Source organism: Coregonus clupeaformis, chromosome 35 (assembly GCF_020615455.1).
Source record: "Coregonus clupeaformis isolate EN_2021a chromosome 35, ASM2061545v1, whole genome shotgun sequence".
Classification (NCBI taxonomy): domain Eukaryota; kingdom Metazoa; phylum Chordata; class Actinopteri; order Salmoniformes; family Salmonidae; genus Coregonus; species Coregonus clupeaformis.
Genome location: NC_059226.1, coordinates 40,757,534 through 40,773,056, shown reverse-complemented (window position 1 = coordinate 40,773,056; position 15,523 = coordinate 40,757,534). Strand labels below are relative to the sequence as shown.

Sequence of the window (15,523 nt, the reverse complement as noted above, 5' to 3'; positions counted from 1 at the left end):
AGAAGCTGCCACTCCACGAGTGGAGTGTGCTCTAATACCCTGAGGCGGTTGTTGCCCCGCTGCCTCGTACGCCGTCTCAATGCCTTCACAAAGCCAATGAGACAAACGCTGTTTTGAAAGTGGTCTACCCAATGCAGCCGCACCGTGACACACAAACAGCTGAGGCGATGACCTAACCGCCGCTGTGCGCCTAACGTAACACGCCAAAGCGCGTACTGGGCACAAACAATGAAGCTTTTCCTCACTCCTCTCCCCATGGGGAGGGGGATGAAAAGCCCACAATTCCACGATCTGTGATCTATATGCACTGTTAATAACCTTCGGCACAAATGCCGGGTTAGGACGTAACACCGCTCTGCTCAGATCGCCATTAATGGCAAGGCAGTCGGGTCTCGTCGACAGTGCACACAGATCGCTGACTCGTTTAGCAGTAGTCAAGGCGAGCAACAGCGCCGTCTTGATAGACAGCATCTTGAGGGGTATTTGATTCAATGGCTCGAACGGTGACTTACATAGCGCTTCGAGAACCAATGCCAAATCCCACTTGGGCAACGTAGCTCTAGGCCTTGGCCTAAGCCGTTGCGTTCCCAATAGGAAACGTTTCACTAATGGGTGACTGAACACACTTTTCCCGTTAAACCCTTCATGACCGGCTGAAATTGCCACTGCAAACACTCGAATAGTGGAGGGCGATTTCTGCTTATCAAACATAGACTGTAGGAATGAGAGCACACTCTCTACCTGACAGCTCATGGGGTCCATATCCTGTGTATCGCACCATCGTGAGAAAACGTTCCATCTGCTAGTATACACTCTAGAAGTGGAACCGGCTCTTGCGCCCTGTATCGTTCTGATCACTGCATCAGACAACCCACGGCGCTTTAACCTGACCCATTCAGGAGCCAAGCCTTCAGTGGTTGGCCGATTATGGGCCATTGCCCTATCGAGCCTCCCGCCTGAATCAACGCGTCTCGTCGATGTGGAATTGACCAGGGTGGTGCAATCAACATCTGACTCATCTCTGCAAACCACGGAGCCCCCGGGCGATCGGGCGCTATCAGTATCACTGACAGCTCCTCTGACCTCACTCTGGCTAACAGTGGGAGAATGCAAGACAGCGGAGGGAATGCATACAGTAGAACTCTCGGCCACGGGTAGTGCGCGAATGCGTCTCTTCCCAATGGCGGTTCGTCCTGATTTCTCAGAGAGAACCATAGGGGACACTGCGCGTTCACACGTGACGCGAACAGGTCCACCTCGGCTCTCCCGAATTGTTCCCAAATCTGTAGAACAATGTCCGGGTGCAGACACCACTCGCCGTCTCGAGGACCCCCTCTTGACATGAGGTCTGCCCCTACGTTCAAGTAGCCCGGAATGTGCGCTGCTCTCAACGAGCGAAGGTGCTTGTGAGCCCACAGCCACAATTTCACTGCCGCCCGGTGAAGGGCAGGAGACCTGACCCCTCCCCTGGCGGTTTATGTGAGCCACTGTGGTTCGGTTGTCTGACCAGACCAACACATCGCGACCCCCGAAGGGTAGACGCGAAGTGGGTCAAGACCAGTCGCACCGTTTCCAACTCTAGGAGGTTGATGTGACGACCTGATTGAGGCCATGCACCTCCTATCGCTTGAGACTGACATGTCCCCCCATCCAGTCAGAGAGGCATCTGTAAACACTGGAATGTAGGATGACACCTTGCCCATCGGGACTCCGTGCGTGAGAACGCACGGGTTCCGCCAATAGCCCAGGTCTGATCTTAGCGAGAGAGGAACCACCACCAACCGATGACGTTGACGCACTGGGTCTAGTCTTAGTTGGGCGAACCACCGCTGTGCTTTGCGCATATGCAGAAGCCCTAGCGGGACCACAGAGTGGGCTGCCGACATGAGACCCAAAAGTGACATGATCGATAGCGCCGTTACTGTGTGATTCGGACGACACTTCCTCAGGGCTAGTAACAATGCTGCCCTTCGAGGGTCCGAAATTCGTGCCCTCATCATTACAGTGTCTAGCTGTAGTCCCAGGTAGACAATCTGATGACTGGGCCAGGGTGCGCTCTTTTTCCAATTCACAGCAAACCCCAGACGCGTGAGATGAATCACTGTCTGTGTCGTGTGTGTGAACGCCAGCTCTGCTGACGGGCGAAATCAACAGGTCGTCTAGGTAGGCTAATACCCTTATCCCCTGACGACGCAGCGGTTCCAATGCCGTCTCCACACATTTGGAAAACGTTCGAGGTGCCAGGGCGTACCCAAACGGCATCCTCGTGAACTCGTACGCCACCCCTTGAAAGGCGAACCGCAGAAACTTTCTGTGGCGCGATTGTATCGGCACATGAAAGTACGCGTCCTTTAGGTCTATGCTTGTACAAAAATCTCCCTTCTGAACACATTCCAGTAGGCGTTTTGTCGTCAGCATTCGGAAGGGCCGTTTGGTTATGCTCTCGTTGAGAATGCGTAAATCCAAAATCGGCCTCACTCCCCCCGTCTTTTTGGGCACTAGGAAATAGGGCGAGTACAGCCCCTTGTTCCTTTGCTCTCGGGGCACTACTGTGACCGCCTCCTTCGCCAAAAGTTCCGTAATCTCTGACTTCAGAGCGGCCACTTTGTCTGGCGTTTTCATCACCGTCTCCACCACTCCCCTGAACGGGGGTGGGGTCCGATGGAATTGGAGGGCATAACCCTTCTCTAACGTCTGTTCTAGCCAGCGTGAGAGGGTACAGCTCGACGCCACTGCCAGCAATGCTGAGAAAGCGGGCGCGCACGAAGCTGTGGTGCGTCTAGTAGGAAAGACCTGTATTCCTCTATGGCCCTCACCGCCGCTATTCCCCAGCACTGGGTTGGTGGAATAGCCCAAGGCGGGCCCCCCTTGAAAGGGAGAGGAAACATCAGCTCGTTCTGGGTGAATCGGGGGCGTTGATACGTTGGTTACGACCGTAACTCCAGTAATCTTGCCCTCCGTGAACGCAGCACGGGTCTGAACTGCACTGTCTGAGGTACTGGCCTGAGACAGAGCGCTCTTCCCAGAAAGCGATTGCGTCATCATGTCATTGTCTGACTGAGACTGCCGCTTGGCATGAGACTTATCCTTTACAGAACTCAGCTGAATCTGAAAAGTGTGATCTCTGACTGACACCACACGGTGGTGCCACAGTGCCTCTTTACTGGTCTTATGCGGCTGTTCAACGACACACTCAATGTGTGGTGAGCTGCGCTCAGAGCCATGGGCATTGATACGTTCAGAATATACCGGAGGCGTCATACCTTGGCTACCTTAGTAGCCCTGGTATTCCCGCTCTCCGTGAACGTCGCACGGGTCTGATCTGCACTGACTGAGGCATTAGCCTGCAGTAAGGCGTCACTCCCGGCTAGCGGCTGCGCCTTCATGTCACATTGGGACAGAGGCAACTGCCTACTATGTGAGACCTTTACTACAGAGCTCCTAGGAGTCTGTAGTAAGAGATCTTTACTAGGTGAGCTAAGGCTGCGCCTTGCTACCTTTACCCCTTTCCTCTCCTGAGCACGCTCAGCTACACACTCTAAGTGGGTTGGGCTGCGCTCAAGATGGTGAGGGAGAAACATAGAACGTGAAGTGTTCCGAACCTTATGGAATAAATGTCCTTCTTTGACAATGTCAATGAGAACAATCTCTTTATTCACACAATGTACAACACAGCCCTCCACGCCCTGAACAGTGGGGTGGGGGGAACAGTAGGCCCTTCTGCGAAACTCGCCGGGCCGTTCTCCGTCCTCTCCCCCTCGCCTCGTCAGAGGTGCTTGCGCTTCTGGGAGGCCTTCTGGTGCTGCCAAGCTGGTCTCGTGACAACCTCTCTAGCTGGCGGGACCGTCGCTGCCACCGTCGCTGCTGGAGGGGCCGAGCTCGTTCTCCTGCTGTCTGTGGTGTGCGTCTGTCGCCTGGCCCGACGCCTCACTGTAGCTCTGTTGGGGGCGTTGGAGATGGACGGTTTAGCTGGGGCTTTGCTGGACCTCATTGCCAGCGGCAAATGCTTGGCCAGGTGCCTCCTCTCCTCGTCCAGCCTGGCGATTCGTTCCGTCGCATCCTTCACTGCGAGGCCAAAAAGGCCCTCGCTGGAGACGGGGGCGTTGAGTAGAGACGCTCTGTCGGTCTCTTTCATGGCCGTCATCGAAAGCCAGAGGTGTCGTTCTGTGACCACGGAGGTGGCCATGGTCCTTCCCGCGCATATGGCAACCGCCTGCGTCAGGTGTAGAATGGCTCCAGAGATTCTGGAGGCCTCCTCCACTTCCTCACTGGTCATCTCCGACCTGCCCGTTGTGAGACGGGACAGGGAGGCCGCGAGAGGGCGATATTGTTTGCCGCTGCTACGCTCTGGGCTCCCAGCGTAAAGGATTTCTCAGCCAACTGGGCTGTGAACCTATCTCTTTGTGCTGGCAGAGTGGCCTTCTTGGAGGCTGCCCAGGGACTCGACCCCGGCACTAGGAACGCCGCCATGGCGCCCTCGAGCCTGGGGATTCCCTTAGCCGCCCACTCATAGCCGCTCACTCTGGTGAAGGGGGATATACGCTCTGGCCGGCGAACGCGCCGCCAGAGGTGCCCCCCACGAACCCTCGACATACTTGCCGAGAGAGGGCAAGGCTGGAGCCATTGGCTCAGCTGCCCTCCTCGGCTTGGGAGTAAGGGCCGCCCTCCATCAGGTCCACCTCCATAGGAAGGGGAACTGGGGGCAGCACAACCTCGAGTCGTGTGGCAGCCTTCTCAATGAGCCCGGGAAAGTCCGAGCGCAGAGAGGCTACCGCGAGCGACAGGGCTTCTGACCTAGCAGAGCCCATGTCGTCATCGCACAAGGATCCTTCTAACCTCGCGCTTTCAGAATGAAAGGGGGTTTTGAAGGTAGGCGCCAGAGGTCTGGATTGTCCCACTGGGATATCCGCCTCGGCGCCTTCCTTGTCATCCTCCGACACCGCACTGTCCTCTGACGCCTCTGAAGCAGAGAGGAGTGAGGACATTACATCATCCAGAGGGACGTCCTTCATAAAGAACGCCCGACGCTGCTGCCTCTCCTTTATAGTAAGGAGGGCGCAGGAGGCGCAATTAGGAGGGTTGTCGAGACCATCCTCGGCGTGCTGCGGTCCCAAACACACGAAGCAGAGGTCGTGGGGGGTCCGAGGTAGCCATGGTGGAACACCGACACAGGGCCCTAAAAGGGCCTTTGGGGGTGGGAAAATCCCAGGTGTGCTCATGGCGAAAGACGTTGACGGCTGGCAGTCAACGGCGAAATTCTTTCTAGAGTCTTCGTATGGCTTCTTCAGTTCTAGTCCAGTCGCTGAAGATAATGGGAGGCAGATTGAGGGAACGGGGTTCCTTATATAGGGACACCTGTACTCCTATTGGCTGTAGGTGTGTGCATAATTTTGCTTCAGGCTGTTCTGCCCTAGGGCAGAGGGTAAACCACTAGGAGCAGAGCTCCCCTATGGGGCGGAGCTCCACGATATAGAACGTCGTCATTTTCTGGTCTACCTTAGCTTGCCCGAGTTACAACACAGGCATGTGGAGGGGCAATAAACGTGAGCTCCATGGAGGAGAGTGAAAAGAGTTTCTGTGTTCTCTCTCACCTGTTCTTTCTTTTGTCTACCACCTATTAAAGCCATTGCCATAGAACTGCATGCCTGGTCTCTCGTAAAGGAAGGTTGAGATTGCGGTCTTAGTAATGGATAAGTGAGTTTTCTTTCCACTCTCCCCTTTCACCTACAGAATGGAGAGGTTTCTTTACTAGGACTATGGCATTCCCATTAGACGTTGGGCCTTTAGTCTACTCTGCTGTCTGCAGGGCATAGAACGAACACCCGCCAAATGCGGGTAGATTTAGGTATTGGCGGGTACGAATGTCAATTTCACAAGCCACGTTGGCAGGTGGTCAATTTGCAGGTCTCTACAGTGCAATCATTACATTAACTAATAAAAATAGTAAAAAGTCAAGTATGAGCACATGTGCGACGCGAGTTATCGTTAGAATCATGCTGCTGTAGCTGTATTTCTGCTGTTTTGTTTCATAGCTGCTAATTGCACAAAGAAAGACGAATCCTATATCCCACTTCGCGCAGCGAGACTGCCTGATAGGGGATCTGTGCACACTGAGTGAAGCGCTGATCGATATTTTGGAGGCGCTGCGAACAGGCATACGTTGATCTAATTTACTCCAAAGTCTACAAAGTGAGACTTTGTCCCAGTGTTTCTTGTCAATTTACATGGGTTTTGTTCACAAGCTCGGTTTTTCAACGTTAGTTTGAGTCTGCTGTTTCAACTGATAGCAAAGAGATCCCAAATTTCTCACACACAGAAACACGTGACAGGACTGGAGTGGCCCTGTTACCACGGTAACCTCCCGCCCTTAAAGGGGAAGCTGGACATTTTTGTCTCATCTCTAATATTTTTGCTCATCTGTTTTTGTGTGTTTTTGATGCAATTATGGTGAAAAAAATATTTTGCCTGGTAAAAAAATCTGAGTGGCTGGTAGATTTGTCATCTACTTGCCACAGTGGCTGGTGGACCAAAAAGGACATTTTAGCCACTGATTGTCTGAAACCTCTCAAGTCTCTCCAGGCCCAACCCCTCCTCCTTCCACATTTTTTAGAAACAAAAGTGTTGGAAAGAACCCTGTTTATTTTCCACTCCACTTCCTGGTTCAACTCTGACTCAACCAGGGTTAGAGAAGGAAAGGGGAGGTTACTTTAAATGGGTTGGGTTGGGTTGGGTTGGGGGTTGTTACTGTAGATGGGATAGCGGTGTTGGAAAGGGGGTTACTGTAAATGGGATGGGGGGTGCAGAGGCCATTTTTAAGAATGTTTCACAACGCGATATAGATCTATCTTTTTAATCTAAGGGATGGGTTTTGTTCAGTAGGGCAATATGTAACTCTGTGTTGTTTTTATCGCACTGCTTTGCTTTATCTTGGCCAGGTCGCATTTGTAAATGAGAACTTGTTCTCAACTAGCTTACCTGGTTAAATAAAGGTTAAAAAAAATACTAATAATAAATGCGATTTGACTTGCGATTTAGAGCAAAACACTTGGGTGAACTGTTGGAATCATGGGCATAGAATGATTATTATAAAATTAGAATATAATACTGGGCACTTTGAATACAGTGTTTGACATGACAACGAATGAAAATCCCAGGGAGGAGTTATTGTGACAGTGTAGGAACCCAAGTGTTTTCTAGGGGACCCTATAATCTTTGCCTACATGTAAATGTTCTCATAGCTACTTCATGTAGTAAACATATTTTGCTTTGCGTATTCCTCTTTGATTTAGAAGATGCTGTTGCACAAAACAACATGCTGATTGAGGTCTACACCATCCCTGGTATCATCAGGCTGTAGAGCTAGTTACAGTTGCTCTGACTCCGTACACTTATTCGCTAGCGATTAGCAGCTAACAAGATTCAGGTCAAACTTGCTAAGAAAAGACAAAGTAGCTATTTGCAGATGTAAGAAACACAAATGAATAGTGTAATTATAGAACGATAGTGGATTTACATTAAGAAGTAAAAGGCAAAACCTTTTTGCAACGGGAAATGTAAATCTGTGTCCTTCCAGTTGGACAAGTTTAGCAACTACCTCCCTGTTTCAAAACACTTTCTCCCCTACTGAATACAATGCTGTCCCCGGCTTCAGTCCCTGGCTTCAACAGTACCCGCCACAGCAATGTGAATGGGGACTCTTTTTTTTATTGTGTAGCAGCTGTCCATGTACTACACACTGTGAGTGTCTTATCTTGAACACAGGAAGTATTACCTTCCACTGGGTCACCCAGTCAACAGACACCATACGGTGTGTTTTCCACACAAGGCAAAGACGGGCTACTAGGCTATCTACCGGAGTGTCATTCATCCTTTAAGCCCCATTAAATCCTAAGGCTTATCCCTAGGTATCGGATGACGTGTACAGTACCAGTCAACAGTTTGGACACACCTACTCATTCCAAGGTTTTTCTTTATTTAAAATAAATATTTTCTACATTGTAGAATAATAGTGAAGACATCAAAACTATGAAATAACACATATGGAATCATGTAGTAACCAACAAATGGTTAAATACATCAAAGTATATTTTTATATTTGAGATTCTTCATAGTAGCCACCCTTTGCCTTGATGACAGCTTTGCACACACTTGGCCTTCTCTCTGAATGTTTGGTTTCTTTAAATGTGATTTGCCGTGTGTAACGTCCATTTTTGTAGTTTCTTTCGCTACTTGAGTCATCACTCTCTCCGCTCTCTCTCTCTCTCCATGCCGCTTTCCACACAGACCTAGCCCCGCCCCCTGCCACTCAAGGAGTGTTCCTCGACCAAGAGACAGTTGCGTTCAGTCTGTATGGTCAATGCAGCACATGCAACAATATTGATGACAACGATGCTGTTTTCACTTTACTTCTTAATGTAAATCCACTATCGTTCTATAATTACACTATTCATTTGTGTTTCTTACATCTGCAAATAGCTACTTTGTCTTTTCTTAGCAAGTTTGACCTGAATCTTGTTAGCTGCTAATCGCTAGCGAATAAGTGTACGGAGTCAGAGCAACTGTAACTAGCTCTACAGCCTGATGATACCAGGGATGGTGTAGACCTCAATCAGCATGTTGTTTTGTGCAACAGCATCTTCTAAATCAAAGAGGAATACGCAAAGCAAAATATGTTTACTACATGAAGTAGCTATGAGAACATTTAAATGTAGGCAAAGATTATAGGTTCCCCTAGAAAACACTTATCAACACTTTGGTTCCTACATTGCCACAATAACTCCTCCCTGGGATTTTCTTTCGTTGTCATGTCAAACAACACTGTATTCAAAGTGCCCACTATTATATTCTAATTATAGAATTATAATAATCATTCTATTTCCATGATTCCAACAGTTCACCCAAGTGTTTTGCTCTAAATCGCAAGTCAAATCGCAATTTTTTGTATTTTTTATTTAACCTTTTATTTAACCAGGTAAGCCAGTTGAGAACAAGTTCTCATTTACAACTGCGACCTGGCCAAGATAAAGCAAAGCAGTGCGATTAAAAACAACAACACAGAGTTACATATGGGGTAAACAAAACATAAAGTCAAAAATACAACAGAAAATATATATACAGTGTGTGCAAATGTAGTAAGTTATGGAGGTAAGGCAATAAATAGGCCGTAGTGCAAAATAGTTACAATTTTGTATTAACACTGGAGTGATAGATGTGCAAAAGATGATGTGCAAATAGAGAGATTGGGGTGCAAATTAGCAAAATAAATAATATGGGGATGAGGTAGTTGGGTGGGCAAATTTCAGAAAGGCTGTGTTCAGGTGCAGTGATCGGTAAGCTGCTCTGACAACTGATGCTTAAAGTTAGTGAGGGAGATAAGAGTCTCCAGCTTCAGAGATTTTTGCAGTTCGTTCCAGTCATTGGCAGCAGAGAACTGGAAGGAATGGCGACCAATGGAGGTGTTGGCTTTGGGGATTGCAACATTTGAGTTAAAAATAAGGCCTGGTTTGTTTGCCCATTTCGTGCAGCCCTACGTGGAAATGATCTCAAATGAGTGCAGGAAGTGCAGAAATTGATCAAAATGCTGAAAATTATTTAGGGTTGAATTGAACGATCAGAATGGAGAAAGACCCATTTTAAATCACTTAGAATGTATGTGTTTTGCCCCCCTAGGGTCACGCACAACTCCTAAAACAAATGATTATTAAAAAACATGAAATACTGTATAATTTTGATATCCAATATGATATTTTGGCCGTATTGCCCAGCCCTAACTGTGTGTTGTGGCAAACCCCCAGTGTATTACATAAGTGACCTATGATGAAACATCTGTCTGGTAAGGTACCTTTACATCTCAGGTATCATGTTTGCCTTTCTAATGAACGTTAGTCACAGCCTTTCATGCCAGCGAAGAGTAATGTATTCCAGTGTTTATTGAGCTCTCTTTGTAATTGTGTGTGTTTCTCTACAGAGCTGAACGACACCTACGTTGAGGGCAACGACGACACAGTGGGACAGATCGTTCAATACATCATGGAGAATGAAGGTAACTAGGCAACAGTACTGTAACTAGTGATTTGTCTATAGATAGTGGATCACTGCTGTCTACTCCCCTCCAGACAACTGGTGATGTTGACAGGAAGTAGATTTTTAATCCCCCTGCCAAACAAAAGGTCACTTCACAGTTCTATCAGACCTCTTGGTGCTGAGATGTCGCCCTCTCCCACCACACTGTCTTTAACAGGAGGTGGTGTGGTGTGTGTGTGTGTGTGTGTGTGTTTCCTGTCTGATATCCGGTAGAGGTGAGTAGGTCTGTGGTTTTACATGGTACACTAATTACTGAAGCTGCTGTATAGCTACAATAGATTTGTAAACGGAGTGGAATTCCCCATCCTGTTGTATCACAAGGTTATCACAAGTATATTGATAGCACCAGTACCGTACCATTGACTCACCCTCATTAGGTTACATTGTGTGACACACACACACATACGTGCACACGCCCACACACACACATTCTGGGAGCCAGTCTTAATAGGGCCATATTGCCTGATTTTATGACGATATAGGAAGTCTTCAACTCAAATTTTATTTCCCGCTCACGTGGCATGCTGCACAAACCCTTACGGACTTAGTACTTACTAATACTCTCCTTCCTTCCAGGTGATAACAAAGGTGTGTTGAAATGCCCTCTAGCCAGACATGATAAGATGATAACCGATAATATGATGGTAGGCTTATAGTGTAGTGCACAGTCATAGTTAGTGGGGCAATCGGCTTGTTTTGACTGACTAGAGGAAACAGGACGTACACATGGTCCTGTTAACACACGTCTGTCCTCATATCTGTTTATGGATTTAGTTATTGTCGACTGAAGTGTTAGCCAATATGTTCCTATACTGCTAATCACGTGTCCTTGAAGCACATTGACATTTGCCCTCATTTGTTATAGGTTATTAGTGATGTAGTAATTAAATATGTGTAACATATTTTTTTTCTTCAATTGTCCTTATCAATATGACTTTCAAAGTGTCGACCAATATGTGGATACTCTTGTCCCATACTTTTTGTCTTCATACTTAGTAATGGCTTATTAATTATAGCCCTAATGTGTCCCATATTTCAAGAAGACACTGTTGTTTTCATAATGCATTCTTACATAGCCTACACGCAGAGGTTATATTCTGAGGACTGAATGTGCTCCCGGTAATTGAATGCAGTGCACCATTTAATTGTGTTTGGGGCTTATCGGCTACAACCATATTCCAATAAATGTTTCCCCTTTTGATGTCGCTTCCGCGTTCTCCTTGCTAATTCCCACGCCATATTTTCTCTCTGTCTCTCTCTCTCTCTCTCTCTCTCTGTCTCTCTCTATCTATCTCTACTATCTATCTCTACAGCGAACTCCGATGCCCTCAAAGCCATGGTTCCTGAAACCAGCATAGACTCAGATGGGTAAGTATACTGTCATGGCTTCTGTAATAAAACTCTGCTGCTGGCTGCCCTAAGTCAAACTACCAGCACTCATTAAATATACATCAAATCTGAAATGGAACATTTAAAGTAACTCACAACCTCTCTTAAGGTTGTCTGATGTCATTAACGTCGAGGCCTATGAAAATGTTCTAAAATTCCACCAAAGGGCTTTTTAGGGCTGGTTTCCAAGGATACAGTACCACTTGGGTGTGATTACTTTCCTAGCCACTAGATGGCAATGTTGTCTCCCTTAAGTTTTTTTTTATTTTTATTTTTTTATGGCCCCGAGCTCAAGTGGTGTCTTTGGGTCAAAGTCGAGCTGGTCTCTCAGACAGTCTTTATGGCTTAGTGAGTTTGGATTGAGGCCAGCACACCCAGGACTTTTACGACTCACAATATCAATATGATCTTATTATTATATGGTCATTCTGATTGCGGAATCGGTGCACCCCAAAGGGGACCAGTCATTTCACAGAGACTGGAAATGAAACTATGGCTACCTACATTTATACTAGCATTGACTTACTAAACAGCTCAGGATAGGCAGAAAGCAGCCTGATTCATAATAGTGACATGACCTCTTGACAGTTTCATTGAGAATGTCTTTGTTGCTGTGAATGGTGAGTAGGTCTGACTTTACAGTTCATAGAAAGAGCCTTGTCCATCAAAGAACAGACACACCCACACACTCATCTGGAGGGAGGGGGAGGGAGAGGGAGGGAGGAGGAGAAGGGAGAGGGGAGGAGAGAGAGGAGGGAGAGGAGAGGGAGGGAGGGAGGGAGGGAGGGAGAGGGAGGGAGGGAGAGGGAGGGAGAGGGGGGGAGGGAGGGAGGGAGGGAGAGGGAGAGATGTGTCGGGATGAATAAATCGTAGCGAGGCAGGATGAGGTATGGCATTGGGTATTCCGGCAAAGTCCGCGAGACGGGACACCACTCATTTCCCAACGACGCTCCGTGCTCACCGTGCAGCTTTCTCTCAATTCAATTCAAAGGGCTTTATTGGCATGGGAAACATATATGTTTACATTGCCTAAATGAATAAAAGGAGAAACAGTAAACATTACACTCACACACATTATGTCTATATACGGTGTTGTAACAATGTGCAAATAGTTAAAGTACGAAAGGGAAAATAAATAAACATAAATATGGGTTCAATCAATCAAATGTATTTATAAAGCCCTTTTTACATCAGCAGATGTCACAAAGTGCTATACAGAAACCCAGCCTAAAACCCCAAACAGCAAGCAATGCAGATGTAGAAGAACGGTGGCTAGGAAAAACTCCCTAGAAAGGCAGAAACCTAGAGAGGAACCAGGCTCTGAGGGGTGGCCAGTCCCCTTCTGGCTGTGCCGGGTGGAGATTATAACAGTACATGGCCATTAAGGCCAGATTTTTCTCCAAGATGTTCAAACGTTCATAGATGACCAGCAGGGTCAAATAATAATCACAGTGGTTGTAGAGGTTGCAACAGGTCAGTACATCAGAAGTAAATGTCACTTGGCTTTTCATAGCCGGGCATTTAGAGGTTGAAATAGCAGGTGCGGTAGAGAGAGAGAGAGTTGAAAACAGCATGTCTGGGACAAGGTAGCACGTCCGGTGAACAGGTCAGGGTTCCATAGCCGCAGGCAGAACAGTTGAAACTGGAGAAGCAGCACAACCAGGTGGACTGGGGCCAGCCAGGAGTCATCAGGCCAGGTAGTCCTGAGGCATGGTCCCAGGGCTCAGGTCCTCCGGGAGGGGAGGGAGAGAGGGAGAATTAGAGGGAGCATACTTACATTCACACAGGACACTAGATAAGACAGGAGAATAACACCAGATATAACAGACTGACCCTAGCCCCCCAGCACATAGTCTATTGCAGCATAGATACTGGAGGCTGAGACGGGGAGGTCGGGAGAAACTGTGGCCCCGTCCGACGATACCCCCGGAGAGGACCAACCAGACAGGATATAACCCCACCCACTTTGCCAAAGCACAGCCCCCACACCACCAGAGGGATATCAACAGACCACCAACTTGTACTTTCAATGGTGTTTGTTCTTCACTGGTTGCCCTTTTTCTTGTGGCAACAGGTCACAAATCTTGCTGCTGTGATGGCACACTGGTATTTCACCCAGTAGATAAGGGAGTTTATCAAAATTGGGTTTGTTTTCAAGTTCTTTGTGGATCTCTGAAATCTGAGGGAAATATGTGTCTCTAATATGGTCATACATTTGGTAGGAGGTTAGAAAGTGCAGCTCAGTTTCCACCTCATTTTGTGGGCAGTGTGCACATAGCCTGTCTTCTCTTGAGAGCCAGGTCTGCCTACGACAGCCTCTCTCAATAGCAAGACTATGCTCACTGAGTCTGTACATAGTCAAAGCTTTCCTTTAATTTTGGGTCCGTCACAGTGGTCAGGTATTCTGCCACTGTGTACTCTCTGTTTAGAGCCAAATAGCCTTCTAGTTTGCTCAGTTTTTTTGTTAATTCTTTCCAATGTGTCAAGTAATTCTCTTTTTGTTATGATTTGGTTGGGTCTAATTGTGTTGCTGTCCTGGGGCTCTGTGGGGTCTGTTTGTGTTTGTGAACAGAGCCCCAGGACCAGCTTGCTTAGGGGACGCTTCTCCAGGTTAATCTCTCTGTAGGTGATGGCTTTGTTATGGAAGGTTTGGGAATCGCTTCCTTTTAGGTGGTTGTAGAATTTAATGGCTCTTTTCTGGATTTTGATAATTAGCAGGTATTGGCCTAATTCTGCTCTGCATGCATTATTTGTTGTTTTACGTTGTACACGGAGGATGTTTTTGCAGATTTCTGCATGCAGAGTCTCAATTTTGTGTTTGTCCAATTTTGTGAATTCTTGGTTGGTGAGCGGACCCCAGACCTCACAACCATAAAGGGCAATATTTTTAGCCAGATCCTATTTGGTATGTCGAATTCTATGTTCCTTTTGATTGCATAGAAAGACCCTTCTTGCCTTGTCTCTCAGATCGTTCACAGCTTTGTGGAAGTTACCTGTGGTGCTGATGTTTAGGCCGAGGTATGTATAGTTTTTTTTTTTTTGTGTGCTGTAGGGCAACAGTGTCTAGATGGAATTAGTATTTTGTGCAACTGGACCATTCCCCCCCCCCCCTCTATCTCTTTCCTCGCTCGCTCTCTCTCCCCTCGCTCTCTCTCTCTCCCCTCGCGCTCTCTCTCCCTCGCTCTCTCTCCTCGCTCTTCTCTCTCTCCTCGTCTCTCTCTCTCTCCCTCGCTTCTCTCTCTCCCCTCGCCGCTTCTCCTCGCTCGCTCTTCTTTCCCTCGCTGCTTTCTCCCCGCTGCTCTCTCTCGCCGCTTTCTCCACACTTCTCGCCGCTTTCCTCGCCTGCTTTCTCTCTCGCCGCTTTCTCTCCCTCGCTTTCTCCTCGCTGCTCTCTCTCCCTTCGCTCTCCTCTCTCTCTCCTCCTTCTCTCTCCCTCGCTCTTTCCTCGCTCTCTCTCCCTCTTCTCTCCTCTCGCTTCCCTCGCTCTCTCTCTCTCCTCGCTCTCTCTCTCTCCCTCGCTCTCTCTCTCCCTCGCTCTCTCTCTCTCCCTGGCTCTCTCTCTCCTCGCTCTCTCTCCTCTCTCGCTCTTCTCTCTCGCTTCTCTCCTCGCTTAGCCGCTTTCTCTCTCTGCTCGCTCTCTCTCCTCTCGCTCTCTCTCTCCCTCGCTTCTCTCTCCCTCGCCGCTTTCTCTCTCTCGCTGCTTCTCTTCCCTCGCTTTCTCTCTCTCTCTCTCTTCTCTCGCTCTCTCTCTCTCCCTGCTCCTCTCTCCTCGCCTCTCGCTCTCTCTCCCCTCGCTCGCTCTCTCTCCTGCTCGCTTTCTCTCCCCTCGCCATCTCTTTCCCTCGCCGCTCTCTCTCGCCGCTTTCTCTCCCTCGCTCGCTTTCCTCGCTCGCTTTCCTCTCCCTCGCCTCGCTTTCTCCCCTCGCCGCTTTCCTCCTCGCTCTCTCTCCTGCTCGCTTTCTCCTCGCCGTCTCTCCCTCGCTGCTCTCTCTCCCCTCGCTCGCTTTCTCCTCTCCGGCTCGCTCTCTCTTCTCTCGCTGTTTCTCGCTCT

The 15,523-nt window shown here is 48.3% G+C and overlaps 1 protein-coding gene across 4 annotated transcripts in view; it reads left to right on the top strand.

Annotated features, from left to right (window-relative positions):
* The window catches only part of rell1 (RELT like 1), a 44,989-nt gene that overhangs the window by 10,534 nt on the left and 18,932 nt on the right, over nt 1-15,523 (top strand). For all 4 annotated transcript variants that reach the window (XM_045211101.1, XM_045211100.1, XM_045211099.1 and 1 more), the window contains 2 exons: nt 9,968-10,042; nt 11,397-11,451. In XM_045211101.1, coding sequence (XP_045067036.1) covers nt 9,968-10,042; nt 11,397-11,451 — 130 coding nt within the window. The remainder of the gene's footprint in view (nt 1-9,967; nt 10,043-11,396; nt 11,452-15,523) is intronic.